General features: G+C 42.7%; 1 protein-coding gene across 1 annotated transcript in view; it reads left to right on the top strand.

Moving 5' to 3' along the window:
- Nucleotides 1-19,413, top strand: part of SCAMP1 (secretory carrier membrane protein 1) — an 83,330-nt gene that overhangs the window by 20,665 nt on the left and 43,252 nt on the right. The window contains exon 2 of the mRNA XM_038765614.1: nt 16,277-16,354. Coding sequence (XP_038621542.1) covers nt 16,277-16,354 — 78 coding nt within the window. The remainder of the gene's footprint in view (nt 1-16,276; nt 16,355-19,413) is intronic.

Raw genomic sequence — 19,413 nt, 5'->3', positions numbered from 1 at the left:
TTCTGTCTGATGTGCTCTGGATTTAAGTTGTTTGCCCACAATATGAAAATAAAAAAAGTACCTGCCCTTATTTTCTAAGAACTTACATTCTGGAAAAACAGTAACAAGATGTAAACTTTTCTGTTTGTATATTTTCTACAAAGTCTAAAAATCTTGTTTGAAAGGGGACAGAAGTTGGTTTGGGATAACATAAACATGTGATTTATAAATGTAGGTTAGAAATGCAAATGCTTTGCTTCCATAAATCCCCTCAGTCATTTGGAATACCTCTTAATTTCCTTTGTCTAATAATAATAAAATGATTATGGTATCTGTTAAACTCTTACTAAGTGTCAAGCACTGTTCTAAGCGCTGGGGTAGATACAAGTTAATCAGGTTGTCCCACGTACGACTCAGTCTTAATCCCCATTTTACAGATGAGGTAACTGAGGCACAGAGAAGTTAAGTGACTTCCCTAAGGTCACACAGCAGACAAGTGGTAGTGCTGGAATTAGAACCCACGTCCTCTGATTCCGAAGCCGGTGCTCTTGCCACTAGGCCATGGTGGGTCTGTTAGAAGCTGCTTCTAACTATAGAGTAACAGAATTCAGTGTATCCTTTATTCATTCATTCAATCATATTTATTGAGCGCTTACTGTGTGCAGAGCGCTGTACTAAGCGCTTGGGAAGTACAAGTCGGCAACATATGGAGACGGTCCCTACCCAACAGTGGGCTCACAGTCTAGCGGTATCAAGTGTGCCTAGTATGAGGAACAATAAAATTCAACTTCTCAAACATTCTGCATTGGGTGCGTGTGCTATATATTCCAGCAGAATCCTTCAGTTGAATTTATTGAATGATAATGGGTACAGATCATTGTACTAAGCACTTTTTATGGTATTTCATTCATTCATTCATTCAGTCATATTTATTGAATGCTTACTGTGTACAGAGCACTGTACTAAGTGCTTAGGAAGTACAAGTTGGCAGCGTATAGAGACGGTCCCTACCCAACAATGGGCTCACAGTCTAGAAGGGGGAGACAGACGAGAAGCAGCGTGGCTCAGTGGAAAGAGCACGGGCTTTGGAGCCAGAGGTCATGGGTTCGAACCCCGGCTCCACCACGTGTCTGCTGTGTGACTTTGGGCAAGTCACTTAACTTCTCGGAGCCTCAGTTATCTCATCTGTAAAATGGGGATGATAACTGTGAGGCCCATGCGGGACAATCTGATCACCTTGTATTCCCCCCCCACAGCGCTTAGAACAATGCTTTGCACATAGTAAGCGCTTAACAAATGCCATCATTAATTAAACAAAACAAAACACGTGGTCAGGTGTCAAGTCATCAGAGTAAATAGAAGTAAAGGTAGATGCACATCATTGGCAAAATAAATAGAATAGTCAATATGTACAAGTAAAATAAATAGAATAATAAATCTGTACAAACATATATACAGGTGCTGTGGGGAGGGGGAGAGGAAAAAGGGGGCTCAGTCTGGGAAGGCTAAGTGCTTTGTGCAGGGCACTGTACTAAGCGCTGGAGTTGAGACAGGTAAGCAGGTTTGACACAGGCCCTGCCCACATGGGGCTCACAGTCTTAGTCCCCATTTTACAGGTGAGGTAACTGAGGCATAGGCTAATGGGACTTAACCAAGGTCACACAGCAGACAAATGGCAGAGTTAGAATTAGAACCCAGGGCCTTCAGAATCCCAGACCCCTCCTCTTTCCACTAGACCACTCTGCTTCTCAAGCCCTTGGGAGAGTACAACAATAGAGTAACAGTAGAGTAGGTTAACATGATCCCTGCCCTTAGAATGATTTCCTAAATACATTTTGATGAGCTAACCAGAAGATTACTTGTGTGAAGAAATGAGTAATAGCTAAGGCTGATTCAGTTGGTGCATTATAAGCGCTCAAATACGATGGAATGAATGAATGGTGTGGTTTGGGACAGGAAGTTAGGATAATTAAACAGTCTGGATAGTAGTCAGTGAGCGTTAAGGAATCACTTGGAAATATATAGTGGGTTAAAACTTTATAAATTAGCATATGCTAAAGGCCTGATATCTGGCATCAGACCTAAAAAATTTAATAATCTGTGCCTCTTCTTTGTCACTTAGGAATCTGTAAGTTTAGGAGAGCTGTTGCTTAAGAGAACTTACTAGTATTCTTTAATCCTTTATTCTTTTATCCTTTTATTCTTTTAGAGAAGCAGTGTGGCTCAGTGGAAAGAGCCCGGGTTTGGGAGTCAGAGGTCATGGGTTCTAATCCAGCCTCTGCCACATATCAGCTGTGTGACCTTGGGCAAGTCACTTCAATTCTCTGTGCCTGTTACCTCATCTGTAAAATGGAGATTAAGACTGTGAGCCCCAAGTGGGACAACATAATTACCTTGTATCTCCCCTAGTGCTTAGAACAGTCCTTGGCACATAGTAAGCACTTAAGAAATACCATTATTATTATTATTATCCTGATGATTTGGGGAACAGTAGGAAGTTGGGATGCCCTTGAAGGTGGTAAGGCTAACATGGATAGAGTTAATGAAGTCTCAGAGCCCTGGAGACTTTTAAAAAATCCTAACCTGTCTGTTGGGTGTATTATATCGTGAGTCACAAAATGATCACTTTGCATTTCTTTAGTGATTGAAAAAATAATCAGGCCTTCAAAATGTAAATGCTTTCGGTTTCTCTTAAAAGGTTGTTAAAATTTACTTTGGGTCATTTCTTAAAGAGACTTGTCCCGCATCAGGAAGCTCCTCTTGGCTGGTGAGTCAATGCTAGGTTCTGTTTTCTACGTGCTATTCTTGTTACTTGCCCAGCTTCAAACTGTTACCATCTACGTGGTGAGGCTGAGAGAGACAGTACTGCTTTATCCTGCATTGCATTTTAACTAAGCCGTGTGGCTTAGTGGAAAGAGCACGGACTTGAGAGTCAGAGGTCGTGGGTTCTAATCCCGACTGCCACTAGTCAGCTGTGCAACCTTGGGCAAGTCACTTAACTTCTCTGTGCCTCAGTTACCTCATCTGTAAAATGGGGATGAAGACTGTGAGCCCCATGTGGGACAACCTGATTACCTTGTATCTATCCCAGCACTTAGACTAGTGCTTGACACATTGTAAGCACTTAACAAATGCCATTATTATTAATGTTCAGGTATTCATTCATTCATTCACTCAGTCGTATTTACTGTGTGCAGTAGACTGTGTAATGGAGTTTAAGGTGACTCCTCTGGATGCCTGTGGCCTTGGAAGCCATCAGTCAATCAATCATATTTATTTAGCACTATACTAAGTGCCTTGAAGAGGTGGTAGACATGTCCCCTGCCCACGAGGAGTGTACTGTCTAGATGATGACAGACATGAAAATAAATTGGGTCATGGTGCTGAGGGTGGGGAGAATAAAGGATACCAGTCTAAGTGCAAGGGCATCACAGAAAGGAGAGAAGTAGGGGAAATAAGCTTAGTTGGGAAAGGCCTTTTGGAGGAGATGTGATTTTTTTAATAAGGCTTTGAGGGTGGGGAGGAAGATAGTCTGTTGGATATGAAGTGGGAGGGAGGTGCAGCAAGTGGGCGAGGAGTTGGTGGTGAAATAGACAAGGTCAAGAAACAGTGATTAGGTTGGTTTTGGAGGAGGGAAGTGAGTTTTCTGGGTTGTAGTAGGAAATCAGAGTGCTAAGAGGATAAGGCAAGGTGACTGAGTGCTTTAAAGCCCGTGGTAAAGAGATTCTGTTTGTGGAGATGGATGGGTAATGACTGAAGGTTCTTGAGTAGGAAAACATGGACTCAACTTTTTTTTTTTTTAATTTTAAAGAAAATGGATTTGGGCAGAGAGAAGTATGAACTGGGGTAGTGAGAGGCAGGGAAGTCAGCAAGGAAGCTTTTTTAGTCAGGTGGCTTTGGTGGCTATGGGTCCTACTTAAAAGTTCCTGGAACTTTACAGCACTTTTAAGACTGAAAGCATTTAGGGCCGACTCCCATCAGTTCAGTCCATCCACACCACACCACTCCAGGAAGTTAATCCTCACATGGATTTGGCAGCTAAACTAGCGTGGATTTGGATTCTAAGTAGGTGACCCTGATTTAAAGGTTATATAAATAGGAAGTAAGCTAGAATTCCTCTCACTAGTTCTCAAACTACTCATTCTTAACATGGATGAGGGCTTTGGCAGGGAAAAAGTATTTACATAAACTGTGGAGAGAATATTTGGATATTGAACCCTGAATCTTTCATGGAGGTTAGGCATGAGTTTCCCGAGTGCTCCTGATAAGGAAAATTCCTTATCTGTGGAGTAATTGATCATAGGCCTGGGAAACGGCGAAGTGAAGGAAAGGATGAGGAAAAGGGATTGGAAGGAGGGCAGATGTTTATAGAGGGCTGGATTGGGTGGTCCAGATGAAAATCTGGTACCTCGAGCACACGTTCACTGGACTCATTTGTTCAAGTGGCATTCACATATTTTAAACATGAGTGATATTTTGAAGTGTTGTTCTAGTCTCTAGGACTACTCATAAGAGTGTAAGCTCCCTGTGGGCCTGTACCATGTCTTGTGTTTGCCATGTACTTGCAGAGTACTTAGAACCATGCATTGCTTTCATTAGGAACTCAATGTGGATATGGAATGACTCTGAACAGGGCCCATTGTCCATGGGGTAGAGACATGGCAGCAACTAGGTCTGCAAACAGTAACTGAGGCTCCTAACCCACATGGAGAGCAGATCGTGACTTAGATCAGTTTGCAAATGATTTTGCTAATGGAGTTTCCACCTATGTGTTCACATAACACTATCAATCAATCGCATTTATTGAGCACTTACTCTTTGCAAAGCACTTTACTAAGCACCTGGGAGAGTACAGTATAATATAGCAGAGTTGGTAGACACATTCCCTGCCCATAATGAGCTTACTGTCTAGAGAAAGTTTTAATGTTTCCTCCCAGACTGCTATAAAGACTGTCACATGAACAATCGAGAGAGCTAGACCAAAAAGGCAGCAAAGAGATTTAGTTATTCAGATAACCTTGTGGAGTAATTTAAAAACTTTGGAAATGGTAAATTTTAGAATAATTTTCATTCAAGTGTCAGTGCCACGTTGATTCGTTTTAGAAATTATGAAACTAGGGGTTAAGGAGCCATTTTGAAATTGAGAGGATCACATACACACTTAGCTTTTTCTGAATATTTTTTCTTGTTTTGGAAAATCCAGAAGCTGTAACTAATGAGAATTACTAAAAATATGTAGAAGACCTTCAGTTACAGTGTTTGTTGTATTCTATATGACAGTTGAATACTGCTCCCTCTTTGAGTACATGTTGAGAGAGATTAACTAGGGAAGAAAGCACAACATTGTAAAACAGAAATGAAAGATTAAGAAAACAGGTTTGTTTTGTGTTGAGACAAAGGTTAAAGTAGAGAACTGGAGACACTTGGAGGATTTTGTAGTGAAGGTTTTAATTATATTAGTCAATCAAGTAAAACCAGAACTGGGGCAGGAAAATATGAATTAGGAGGAGCTCCAAACACAATTGTATGTATAAAAGAGGTGTGGTCAACCAATGCCTGATTATTCAGAGGTTTTTTATTTCTTGTTTTTTTTCTTATAGTATTTGAGCGCTTTCTGTGTACCAGGCATTGTACTAAGCTCTGAGGTGATGCCAACTAATTAGGATAAACACAGTCCATGTCTCACATGGGGCTCTCAGTCTTAATCCCCATTTTACAGATGAGGTAACCGAGGTAACAGAGAAGTGTCTTGCTCAAGATCACCCAGCACACAAGTGGCAGAGCTGCGATTAGAACCCAGACCCTTCTGATTCCCACTAGGCCAGAGCCTGCTTCTGCTTCTTGTTTATGGTTTTGAATGATCCAGGCCCCCACGTCCCTTGGGTTTTGGCTGTTTAACTGTTCATAGCACAATACCGCACCACCAGAAACCTGCATTAATAGACATGAGTTGAAGTTAAAATAAGTTAACTCAACGACTTGTTAGCAGCTTTGGTAAAATGCTTCATAGCATGAAAATGAAGTTTTGTGTTGTGAATATGTTATCCATCTTGGGACCTCATCACCATGTAACGTTGAGTAAATTGACCCTGGTTTGCCGATCATAGCAGTTCAACTAGGGAACTACTCGAATAATGTATTCCCTATAATGAGGCATTCTGTGAACTCTTAATTTTTTTTTTATAAGCAAAATTTGGCAGTTGGGACCAGCTGCTGGAGTAGAATGTGGATTTCATTCTGCTCAAGCTGTACCCTTTCCCAGTTATTACAAGCTAAATAACTCTTCCACACAACCATCCCCTAGCCTAGAATTGTAGGACAACCTGGATGCGGAGCAACAAGTTGGCTAAATATCCACATTGGAAGAACTAAAAAACAATATTCAACAAGTGACCTTTTTTAAAAAAAATTGCCAATTTTGAGAAACGGCTTCTGTAAGGTCAAAGGATCCCGTGTTTTAAAATCTGTAAGGGCCGAACTGTCATTGCTCCATGTATGTTTATAAGGCAAGATGATTCATTTATGTTGAGTCCAATGCATAATTTCAACCATCATGTCCATCTCTAGCATAAAAAGTAAATTTACTTTGGCACACCCATAGTGTCCACCCGCAGAACACTAAATGTAGAAAGCCTTTTACTATTCGTTCAATTCAGCTGTATATCTTGAGTGCTTACTTCATTCATTCAGTCGTATTTATTGAGCGCTTACTGTGTGCAGAGCACTGTACTAACTCTGTACAGAGTACTGTATTAAGCTCTTGGGAGGGTACATTGTAAAAATAAACAGTCACATTCCCTGCCCACAACAACCTTAAAAGTCTGTGCTATGCAGGTTGCAAGTTCTTTGAAGGTTAAAAAGTGTTCTACCTTTTACTCTGGTAGGACCAGTGTTGCAAGTAAAAATAATTGGGTATTGGTTGAGCATTTATCAATTAGTTATTTCTTGAGTCCTCACTTTGTGCAGAGCACTGTACGGTTGGGAGAGTGCAGTTGTAAACTCCTCAAGGAGCTTGTCCACCTGGGGAGACAAAGTTGAAAATAAATTACAGGTAAGAGCAATAACTGAATAAATGGGTTTGTGCGTAAATGCTGTGGGCATTGGCTGGGTACCCCAAGTGCTTGTGACAGGATTAGGCATCTGAAACAGTCAAAATAGGAGGCTAGTGAGGAGCCTGTTAAAGTAATTGAGTTGGGGTATGGTAAGTATGTTAGCAGTCTGGTGAGGAAGGAGCAAATTGTGGAGGTAGAATTTGCAAGACCCAATTAAAACCCAATTAAAAGGAAGTCTATGGCCTTGCATTTGTCTTCCTTTTTCATTTTCACTTTGCCATTTGAAAACTTATGCTCATATTTCACCTGACTAGAATGATCACAGTAGTGAAATGTTGGATGTCATGGTTATTTGTGATAGGATTTTGGATCAAGGCCAGGGTATTCTAGGTTGAAAGAAGTAACATGGGAGTGTTGCATTGCCTCTTCAAAGTCAAATCCAGGTACATAAATCTCCATAGACTGCCTTTACATGGGGCTTGAAATTTAACAGTGTCATAATAGAAAACAAAAAGAAATGCATACCCTCCTTGCCTAAATGAAAAAAAAAAATCAGAAACATTTTTTTAGACTCTGACAAGATGGCCCAGGGACCCTCTGGAGGTGCCATTTAATTGAAACAAGAGTCTCTCGTAATCAATCATTAATATTTATTGAATGTCTACTGCTTAAGAAGAACTACAGTAGGCGCTTGGGATAGTACAGTAGTTACTAGACTGTGCGCCCACTGTTGTGTAGGGACTGTCTCTATATGTTGCCAACTTGTACTTCCCAAGCGCTTAGTACAGTGCTCTGCACACAGTAAGCGCTCAATAAATACGATTGATTACTAGACTATTAGGCTGGAGAGCTGCCGGAAGACAGACATAGGGTGAGGACAGGGTTTGGGGTGGGAAGATGAGGAGTTGTGTGTTCGTCATAATAAGTGTGAGCTGGTCCCCCTCTCCATCCCCCGCGTCTTACCTCCTTCTCTTCCCCACAGCACCTGTATATATGTATATATGTTTGTACATATTTGTTACTCTATTTTACTTGTACATATCTATTCTATTTATTTTATTTTGTTAATATGTTTGGTTTTGTTCTCTGTCTCCCCCTTCTAGACTGTGAGGAGCCCACTGTTGGGTAGGGACTGTCTCTATGTTGCCAGCTTGTACTTCCCAAGCGCTTAGTACAGTGCTCTGCACACAGTAAGCGCTCAATAAATACGATTGATTGATTGATCAACTGGGCATTCGATTAGAGAGATCCTAAAAGCAGGAGGAAATACAAGACTGCAGAGAGGGAGAGAGATCAGGGCTGGATCTATAGATTTTGGAATCACCCACATAGAGGTGGTAGTTGAAGCCATAGGAGAGAATGATTTCTCCAGGAGAGAATAGAGATGGAGAATAGAAAGGAACACAGAACTGAGCCTTGAGGGACTTCCACAGTTAGGGTGTGGGAGACAAAGGAGGAGCCTGCAAAGGAAATTGAGAATGAGCGTACTGAGAAATAAGAGGAGAGCCAGGAGAGGACAGTCAGTGACGCCCAGGTTGGATAGTGTTTCCAGAAGAAGGGGATGGTTTATAGAGTTGAAGGCTCCTGAGGGGTCTAGGAGAACTAAGATGGGATTGAGGCCATTGGATTTGGCAAGAAGGAGTGATCTTTGAGGAGACAGTCTTGGGGGCATGTAGGGTGCGGAAACCAGATTGGAGGGGGTCAAGGAGAGAATTGGAGGAGAGGAATTAGAGGCAGCTGGTGGAGACAATTCTCTCAAGGAGTTTGGAGAGGAATGGTATGAGGTGGATGGGGTGATAAATGGAGGAAGACACTGGGTCAAGGGAGGGGTTTTTTTAGGATAGGGGAAATATGAACATGTTTGAAAGTAGTGGGGAAGAAACCAATGGAGAGTGAAGAGTCGAAGGGTCATGTGGGGAAGAAGAGATAGGGAAAGCACTTTGAGTGGGTGGATCTTGAGAGGAGGTGGTAGGTGTCTTGGGATACTGCTGGGAAAGATGGGAGAGTTGAAGAAGGAGCAGGAGAAAGGAAGGACTGGAGCGGACAGAAGCTATTTTAAGGAGATGATGCCACCATCCTCCCTGTCTCACACCCATAACCTTGACATTATCCTTGGCTTCTCTCTCTTACTCCACCCATATATTCAGTCTGTCACCAAATCCTGTCATTTCTACCCTGACAACACCACTGCCCTTTCATCTCCATCCAGACTTATACTGTGTTGACACAAGCACTTATCCTTTCCCATCTTGGTTTCCTCATTACCTTCCTTTCTGACCTCCCAGCTACCTTGTCTCTCCCCACTCCAGTCTATACTTCATTCTGCTGCCTGAATCATTTTTTTTAAAGTCAGTCCGTTTCCCCACTCCTCAGGAACCTCCAGTGGTTTCCCATCCACCTCTGCAACAAATACTCCTTACCGAAGGCTTTAAAGCACTCAATTACCTTGCTCCCTCCTCTTTTACCTCACAGATTTACTACAACTACCCAGCCCGCTCAGTGCTCTTCTCTGCCCACCTATTCACGGTACTTCAAATTCATCTGTCTCAGCGTTGACCTCTTTTGTACGTCCTGCCTCTGGCCTGGAAATCCTTCCTCCTTCTTATACAGTCACTCTGCCCACTCCAAAACCTTATTAGAATCACATCTCCAGGAGGCCTTGAACTTTGTCCTTACACTTGGTTTTGTACCTTTTACTGTTACCACACCCTCAGCCCCATAGCACTTGTGTACCTTTCTAATGTGCAGTTTACTATATGTTTCCCCCTCTAGATCGTAAATTCATTATTGGCAAGGAACATGTCTAGCAACTCTGTTATACTTTACCAAGTGGTTAGTACAGTGCTCCCCACCCAGTAAGTACTCAGATACGATTGGTTGATAGGAGCAGTCTCTGCTTTCGGGGGATATACAGTTTACAGTTTATAATTCTGTGGCTATAAAAATTCTGGGAAAAGGGATCCCTGTCATTTTAAAACTGAGGAACAAAGCCCTATTGACAGGTTTTGCTTGGTGTCTTTTATTTTTTATGTCAGTGGCCCACTTGTAACGATTTTTCCCAAAGGCTGTACATCATCATGTGCTTAGTAGCCTCTAAATACTGCATTGTCATCTACTCTCATACTGCAGTGAGGGGAAAAAAAAGGATGCCAGAGTGGCCAGAATTGAACTCGGTTCCGCATGAAAATGCTTTTGTCACATTTCCAGTGACTTCTAACCAGGAGTAAAGTTTAGTAGATGCCAGAAAAATAATAATAGTATTAAACGCTTAATATGAACCAGGCATTGTACTAAGCACTGGGGTAGATACTCTGTAAGTAGTTTGGGCACATTCTCTGACCCACACAGAGCACTAAGTGCTGGGGTAGATACACTATAAGTAGATCGGACACAAAAACAGAACCCTTTTCTTCCCACCCAAACCCTGTCCTTCCCTTGACTTTCCCATCACTGTTGACAACACCATTATCCTTCCTGTCTCACAAGCCCGTAACCTTGGCATTTTCCTTGACTCCTTTCTCTCATTCAACCGATATATTCAATCTATCCCTAATTCCTGTCAATTCAACCTCCACAGCATCGCTAAAATCCATCCTTTCCTCTCCACCCAAACTGCTACCACGTTAATCCGAACACTTATCCTATCCCACCTTGATTGCTCTGTTAGCTGCCTTGTTGACGTCTGTGCCAACTGTCTTGCCCCACTCTAGTCCATACTTCACTCTGCTGCCTGGATCATTTTTCTACAAAATTGTTCAGTCCATGTTTCCCCACTCCTTAAGTACCTGCAGTGGTTGCCCATCCTACTCCAGCATCAAAGAGAAAATCCTTACTATTGGCTTTAAAGCACTAAAATCACCTTGTCCACTCCTATTTCACCTCGCAACTCTCCTACTACAACCCAGCCTGCGCACTTCATTCTTCTAATGCTAACTGTCTCACTTTACCTTGATCTCATGTATTTCAACGCCAACCTCTCACCCATTTCCTACCTCTGGCCTGGAACGCCGTCCCTCCTCATATCAGACAGATAATGCTCTCCCCCACTTCAAAGCCTTATTGAAGGCACATCTCCTCCAAGAAGCCTTCCCTGACTAAGCCCTCCTCTCCTTCCCTCCCACTCCCTTCTGCGTCACCCTGACTTCCTCCTTTCATTCATTCCTCTCTCCCATCACCACAGCATTTATTTATATATATGCCTGAATATATCTATAATTTATATATATTGACGTCTGTCTCCCCCTCTAGACTATGAGCTCATTGTGGGCAGGGAATGTGTCTGTTGTGTTATTGTACTCTCCAAAGTGCTTTACACTCAATAAGTGCTCAATAAATGTGATTGAATGAATGAATAAATGAATAACCTACTCACTGTACCTCTGTCTTGTCTATCTCACCCATCCATGGCCTGCCTCTGGCCTGGAACATCCTCCTTCTTTGTAGGTGTCAGACAATTACCCTCCCCCCTTCAAATAGTAATAATGATGGTATTTGTTAAGTGCTTACTATGTGCGAAGCACTATTCTAAGCTCTGATGTTATCCTCTCCACATCTCCAAGAGGCCTTCCCTGACTAAGCCCTCTTTTCCTTTTCTTCCACTCCCTCTGTGTCACCCTGACTTGCGCCCTACATTCATTTCCCTCCTCCCAGCCCCACAGCACTTATGTACATATCTGTAATTTATTTAAATCAGTGTCTGTCTCCCCCTCTAGACTGTAAGCTCATTGTAGGCAAGAAATGTCCTTTATATTGTTATATTGTACCCTCACAAACACTTAGTACGGGCTCTGCACACCGTAAGCACTCAATACATATGATTGATCGAATCCTTGTCCCACATAAGGCTCACAGTCTAAGAAACCAGAAAATAGTAGTAAATCTTAAGGGGACCCTAGGAGAATGGGTTCCCAACAGGCATCATAGCCAGGGTGCAGTCACAGTTACTTCTTCAAGATTGGATCTGGGCTTGGGAGATAAAGCTGAGGCCTACCATGTATAAGCTTACATTAGATGTTAGAGCGTCTGTCAGAATGGCTTGGTGTGCCGATCTCTAATCCAATCAATTAATCAGTGGTATTTATTAAGCACTTAATATGTGCAGGGCACTGTACTGAGCGCTTGGGGGAGTACAAGACAGCAGAATTAACAAACATTTTCCCTGTCTGTAATGAGCGTGCAGTCTCAAGTCTAATCTACAAACCGGCAGCTGGGGGATTTCTAAAGTGAGTATACTTCCTGACACAACTGACCCAGTGTTGCCTGGAATTATTTAACTTGTGCACCCAAAGCCTTGCATTCGATGTCAATTTGGGCAAAGTGATGTACAAAGTTTTGAAGCATTGTAGCCTAGTGGAAGGAGCACGGGCCTGGGAGTTGGAGGACCTGGCTTCCAACCCCAGCTCCGCCACTATCTGCAGCGTGACGTTGGGCAAGTCACGTCTCTGTTACTCAGTTACCTCATCTGTAAAATGGGGATTGACTGTGAGCCCCATGTGGATACAGGGACTGTGTCCTACATGGTTCCTTTGTACCTACCTTAGCACTTAGAACTGTGCTAGACACACCGTAAACACTTGACAAATACAATAATAATAATTATTACTATCCAGACTCTAGAAATTCAGGAAGTCCCCAAAGTAGGATCTTAAAGTAATTAGAAATGTGTAGGCCAAATGTTAAATTCTCCTACGCTTTAAGGTAATGAAGCTAGTGTCAACAAAAACAGTGCTTCATAGTCTTTCCCCACCTTCTTTTCCCACTTTTTGTCTTTGCTCTGGGTTCCTTTTACAGTCAGCCAGTTGCTCAATAATAATAATAATAATAATGATAATAATAATAATAATAATTATAGCATTTGTTAAGTGCTTAGTATGTGCAAAGCACTGTTCTAAGTTCTGGGGGGATACAAGGTGATCAGGTTGTCCCATGAGGGGCTCACAGTCTTAATCCCCATTTTCCAGATGAGGTAACTGAGGCTCCGAGAATAGTAATAATAATAATAATGATGGCATTTATTAAGCGCTTGCTATCTGCAAAGCACTGTTCTAAGCGCTGGGGAGGTTACAAGGTGATCAGGTTGTCCCACGGGGGGCTCACAGTCTTAATCCGCATTTTCCAGAGGAGGGAACTGAGGCACAGAGAAGTGAAGTGACTTGCCCAGAGTCACACAGCTGACGATTGGCGGAGCTGGGATTTGAACCCATGACCTCTGAGAGAAGTTATGTGACTTGCCCAAGGTCAAACAGCAGACATATGGTGGGGCCGGGATTCGAACCCATGACCTCTGACTCCAAAGCCCGGGCTCTTTCTACTGAGCCACGCTGCTTCTCTGCAGCGTGCTCAAGTGCATCAGCTAATGGGAGAAGCTATTATTGCTTCTCCTAGTTTCCTTGCCCACTCTCACTGAGAACGTAGCTCTGTTTTGTTCGTAGCAACGTCAGTCACTTTAGTGTGGGTGTTCTGTAAGGCTCTGTTCTGGGTCCCTATAATCCTCTCATTGTACAATCAATCAATCAATCGTATTGAGCGCTTTCTGTGTGCAGAGCACTGTACTAAGCACTTGGGAAGTACAAGTTGGCAACATATAGAGACAGTCCCTACCCAACAGTGGGCTCACAGTCTAGAAGTCAGAGGTCATGGGCTCTGGGGATCTCTCCGCTCACCTGGCTTCCCCAGGATTACTCATCCTTCTTCCTAAATAGCCTCCACCTTCCCATGGCCAGAAACCCAACCTTGATGCTGTCCTCAACCCCTAGCTATCTTTCACCTGTCACATTCATTCTACTGCCATATCCTCCACCTCTCCATCCAGACAGCTACCACCCTGTTACTAGCTGTGGTCATCACAGATGGACTATAGTATCAGCTTCCATGATTTAGTCATTCAGAAGCAGCGTGGCTCAGTGGAAAGATCAAAGGCTTTGGAGTCAGAGGTCATGGGTTCAAATCCCGGCTCCGCCACTTGTCAGCTGTGTGACTTTGGGCGAGTCACTTAACTTCTCTGTGCCTGAGTTACCTCATCTGTAAAATGGGGATGAAGACTGTGAGCCCCCCGTGGGACAAACTGATCACCTTGTAACCTCCCCGGTGCTTAGAACAGTGCTTTGCACATAGCACTTAATAAATGCCATCATTATTATTAATCATTTATTCAGTTGTATTTATTGAGTACTTACTATGTGCAGAGCACTGTACTAAGCGCTTGGGATAGTACAGTACAACAATAAACAGACCCATTCCCTGCCCACAAAAGATGGTCTCCAGCCATTTTTCCACTGAATCTTTACTCCACACTGTTCCCTGGATCATCTTTTTGGAGTGTATCTTGACTCACATCTCTCCTATCCTCAGAACTCTGCGCTGGTTTCCCATGTCCCTCTGCATCAATCAATAAATGGTATTTGAGTGTTTAGTGCAGAATTTATAGTCTTAGGGGGCAGACAGACATGCGTATAAAGATATGTAAGTGAGTGGTGTGAGGGGAATACTTAAGTGCGTGGATGAGGCAATTGTGTGGGAAAATAGGGTGGGGATGAGAAAGTGGGAAAGCTTCCTGGAGGAGGTGTGATTTGAGGAGGGCTTTGAAGATGGGGAGAGTGCTCGGCTGTCAGAAATGTAGTGGGTGGGAGTTCCAGGCAGGACCAAGTCTGTGAGCAAGGGGTTAATAGTGAGTGAAGTGAGAGCAAGGTGCAGTGCGTAGGTTGGTGTTGTAGGAGTGAAGTTTGCCGATTGTGTTGTAGTGGTAAAGGAGCGACGATGAGTAATGGGGAGAGAGTTGATTCCGTCCCATGAAACTGCTAATGAGAAGTTTCTGCATAATGTGCAGATGGTTGAGCAACCATTGGAGACACATGAAGAGTCTTTTAGACTTTAGACAGCCTTTTTTAGACTGTGAGCCCACTGTTGGGTAGGGACTGTCTCTATATGTTGCCAACTTGTACTTCCCAAGCGCTTAGTACAGTGCTCTGCACACGGTAAGCGCTCAATAAATACGATTGATTGATGAGGAGGAGACATGTGCAGAACGATTATGTGGAAAAAAGATCTGGAGAGTAGAGTCAAGTATGGGCTGGAGATGAGGAGACTGATGGATGCGGTTAGTCGAAGTAGGTTGTTATAAGTGCTTGTACCACTGTGTTAGTAGGTTGAATGGAGAGGAATCATTCAATGAATGGTGTTTATTGAGCCCTGGACTAAGTGTTTGGGAGAGTAATAATAATAATGATGATGGCGTTTATTAAGTGCTAACTATGTGCAAAGCACTGTTCTAAGCACTGGGGAGGTTACAAAGTGGTCAGGTTGTCCCACGGGGGGCTCACAGTCTTAATCCCTATTTGACAGATGAGGTAACTGAGGCACAGAGAAGTGAAGTGACTTGCCCGAAAACACAGCTCACAAGTGGTGGAGCAGGGATTTGAACCCATGACCTCTGACTCCAAAGCCCGGGTTCTTTCCACTGAGCCACGCTGAGTACAATATAACAGAGTTGGAAGACATTTTCTCTGTCCTCAAGGAACTTATAGTCTGGAGGGGGATACATACATTTAAATAGTGGAAATACATATTAGTTATGTGGGGCTGAGGGTGAGGTACATATCAAGTGCTTTAAAGATTCAGATCCAAGTGCGTGGGTGGCGCAGAAGAGAGAGGGAATAGGAGAAAAGAGTGCTTAATCAGAGAAGGCCATTTGGAGGAAAATAACAAAGAACATAATAATTATGAATCCTGGGTTAGGCCTGTAATTGTAGTAGTTCTCAAATACTGTGTTTACTTGCATAATTGCCTCACTTTTTGCATAACTTTTGCAATATTAAAACAGAAAGGACTATTAGGCAAGGTCATAAGAAGATCAATTCTAGCAATGAAGTGCAGGAGGAAGGGCGAGGGGAAGGAAGACAAAGAGTGAGTGCACTTGTGGCTGAGTCTCTTCTTCAGTCTTCCAAGGGATGCGTATAGTAGGGACTTACTGAATTAACACCCTTCTCTTCTCCTCTTTCTGCTCCCAAGTGTGCCTTCTTTCAAAGAAGAAGCTCCCTTCCTCAAGCATGAGTCCCTGTCTATGGTATGATCACTTTGGGCCAACATTGCTATTACTGCTTAAAATTATGTGCTACAAAAAATCTTTTCTTCTGTCAAAAATGTAGGTGGGGCAATTATGCAGTGACAGCAATTTTTTGAAGCAGTATGATGTACTATATAAATGTTGTTGCTTTTAAAATAAGAACTCTACACTTAATCTGTTTCAGGACCCATCAGTTACGCAAGTGACTAGAAATGTTCCCCCAGGACTGGACGAGTACAATCCATTCTCCGACTCCAGAACAGTAAGACTTTTCTTTAATCCTCAATCAGACCTCTCCTGAAGTTATGTCAATTACCTTTCCTCAGGATTTCAAATTGATTGGGCCTTGGTACTTAAGCCTTCCCCCTCACACCGCTTTTTAATCCTATTTGTTTAGGGCTTACTAGGTGCAAGACACTGTACTAAGCCCTGGGATAGATTCAAGTTACTCTGGTTAGACATAGTCCATTTCCCCTGTGGGACTCACAGTTTTAATCCCCATTTTATAGATGAGGTAACTGAGGCACAGAGAAGTTAAGTGACTGTCCCAAGGTCACACAACAGACAAGTGGCAGAGCTGGGATTAGAACCTGAGGGATAGAGCTCGTGTTCTGTGGACTAAGCGACACTACTTTTCAGCAAGTATACTTCTGATCTCTAAATTTCACCCAATTTACCCTTCGCAACACCCTGTCTGTCTCTCTTTTTCCCTGTTCCATTATCCTCCTTCCCGTCTCACACTTTCTCCTTCTCTTCTGCTCTTCCCTTCTTTTAATAATTAATAAGTGCCCTTGTGTCACACACTAAGCTGTGCGGTATAAATACAGTTAGAGTGGACACAGTCACTGACCTACAGGTGGCTCACAGTCTTAGTAGGAGGGTGCAGGATAAAACCTCCATTGGACAAATGAGGACGCTGATGCACGGGGAAGTGAAGCAACTTGTACAAGGTCACACAGCAGACAAGTGCAGAGCCAGGATTAGAACACAGGTCCTCTGATTCCCTGGCTGGTGCTCTGTCCACCAGGCCACGCTTCCTCACCCCAGTCCTTTCCTATCTCATCTCCCTTTTGACTCTTCACTCTCCCTCATCAGCTTCAGCTGCTGTGGAAGAAATGCTTTTTGCTGCCACCATCAACACCCTGGAGTTTGTGCTTCTAGGGCTGCGGGGTCTTTGTTTTGCAGCACTCCAACCATAGTATAAACTCAACAACAGTTTCTGTTTTCCCCTGGGCTTCTTCATCTGGGAAGCTCTCTTGCTTCCATCTGGGAAGCTGTCCTTTAAACTTAAACTTTGACACACACACCCCGCTGCCCTTTGCATGGGACAAGATTATGTCCAACCTGATTAACTTGTATCTTCCCTAGCACATAGTACAGTGCTTGACACACTGTAAGCAATATTATGATCCAGTAATCATAATAATAATAGTGAAAAATGAACCATGTGACTTCAATTTACAATTTTGTATTCACTCTGCAGAATCAGTGTTGTACTTAGCATGGAATTGGTGTTGATGCAAATATTTTAAAAAAACATATACAAAGGGGGTAATTGATCTTAGACTGAAACTCATCATAGTATACTTTTTAAGCGTTTTGATCTTCGTGATGTATTGTAGATTACTGAGGAGGCGATGGGTGTGTTTGTGCTTGGAGGAACACAAACTGCTCTGTGTCTCAGAAGCCAAAAAAGAAATAGGTAGCATTGGTTTCCAGCTTGGCCAGAGCAACTCTGAAACTCAAGGCGGGAAGAAGGTCAAACTCAGAGGGACTCCAGTCCTGTGTTCTGGGGAGAAAAAAAAAAAAATCTGGAGCCAGCGGGAACTGTGTTGTGGCAGAACTTACAAGATGTTTCATCTCCTGAAGATGCACCTTCCAGGCCTTTGCCTTAGTGGCTGATGGCAAAGGAGGAGAATGTTGTGCCCAGTGTCCAGTCCGTGACTGGGGAGCTGCAGACCATGTGTCTGCGGTACCTGCTTCTGCCCACCCCACTCCAATTTCTGTTAAAGTAACAAACTTTAACATTTCTGACATTGAAGACTTTTGTCAACAATGTAAACCAGTTTCTTTTTTGCCAAAGAAATCAGTTGGGGTCTCTTCTACCTTCCCCTCCCCTGCAGTTCAGGGACTGGTTCTCAGATAAACCAAATAAAAAGGTCACTTACCCTTGAGCCCAGTAAAAAATGAATTAGACACAGCAAATAAGAATGTCTTTCGAATGGTTACATAACTAACGTATCATAATTTAGCAGCCACAAACTTCTGACTGTATTTCCCTAATCAGAAACAGAGGGGTAAAGTTTTGGAAATAATAGATGTGCCAGTTATTACCGCAATTATAATTTTTAGAAGAGCCAAATTATACATCTTTTTAAAGCCAGTGATTGTACTGGCAGATCTCGTAATAGTTCTAGTGAGAGCTGTGGTAATTAAAAGGAATAATTTTTGTTCTGCATTGGGCCTTTATTGCTTCCTTAGGTCTTGAATATCTTACAGTGAGAGGGGAGGAGGCAGGGGTGCTTCTTTTCAGTATAGCATTTGGGGAAAAATTAGGCTAAATAAATGTTAATTGTTCCCATTCCAAACACTTTGGTACTAAGTTAACAGAAATAACATAACAACAGTAGGCTAGGTAATAGCCTGCTAATGTATGCAAATTGTAAAGAGATAGAGCTTATTGAGCTATTTGCATTTCAAATATTATCAATTTGACACAAATATAATGAGCTCTGTTGCTTGCTGGCTGCATCCCTAGATTAAATCTTTTCAAAAGCATTCAAGAAGGCATTTTTAAATTATGCAGAAGAGGGTGGGAGTTTCAGAAATTACATTGAGACATACTAATCAGTTTTAGAAGTTTTATTTGAATAAATAACTAAAAAACTGGGTGAACTCTTCATCCGGCTGGGTACACCAATTTAAACACCCTTCCTTATGTGATGCAATTGAGATTAAAAAATCTGCTGAAACTTGTTTCTCTTGCAGTTTAAATAGCAAGCGTGGCTCAGGGGAAAGAGCCCGGGCTTGGGAGTCAGAGGTCATGGGTTCTAATCTCGGCTCTGCCACTTGTCAGCTGTGTGACTTTGGGCAAGTCGCTTAACTTTTCTGTGCCTCAGTTCCCTCATCTGTAAAATGAGGAGTAAGACTGTGAGCCCCATGTGGGACAACCTGATTACCTTGTATCCCCCCCAGTGCTTAGAACAGTGCTTGGCACAAAGTAAGCGCTTAACAAATACCTTCATCAAGCCAAAACTCAGGATTGTGAACTCCTGAACTCTGGGAATGGCTGTGGAATTCTGGAAGAGATGTTAGCTTTTT

Source organism: Tachyglossus aculeatus, chromosome 23 (genome assembly GCF_015852505.1).
Source record: "Tachyglossus aculeatus isolate mTacAcu1 chromosome 23, mTacAcu1.pri, whole genome shotgun sequence".
Classification (NCBI taxonomy): domain Eukaryota; kingdom Metazoa; phylum Chordata; class Mammalia; order Monotremata; family Tachyglossidae; genus Tachyglossus; species Tachyglossus aculeatus.
Note: the sequence above shows the minus strand (reverse complement) of the source record. Positions and strands in the feature narration are given on the sequence as shown.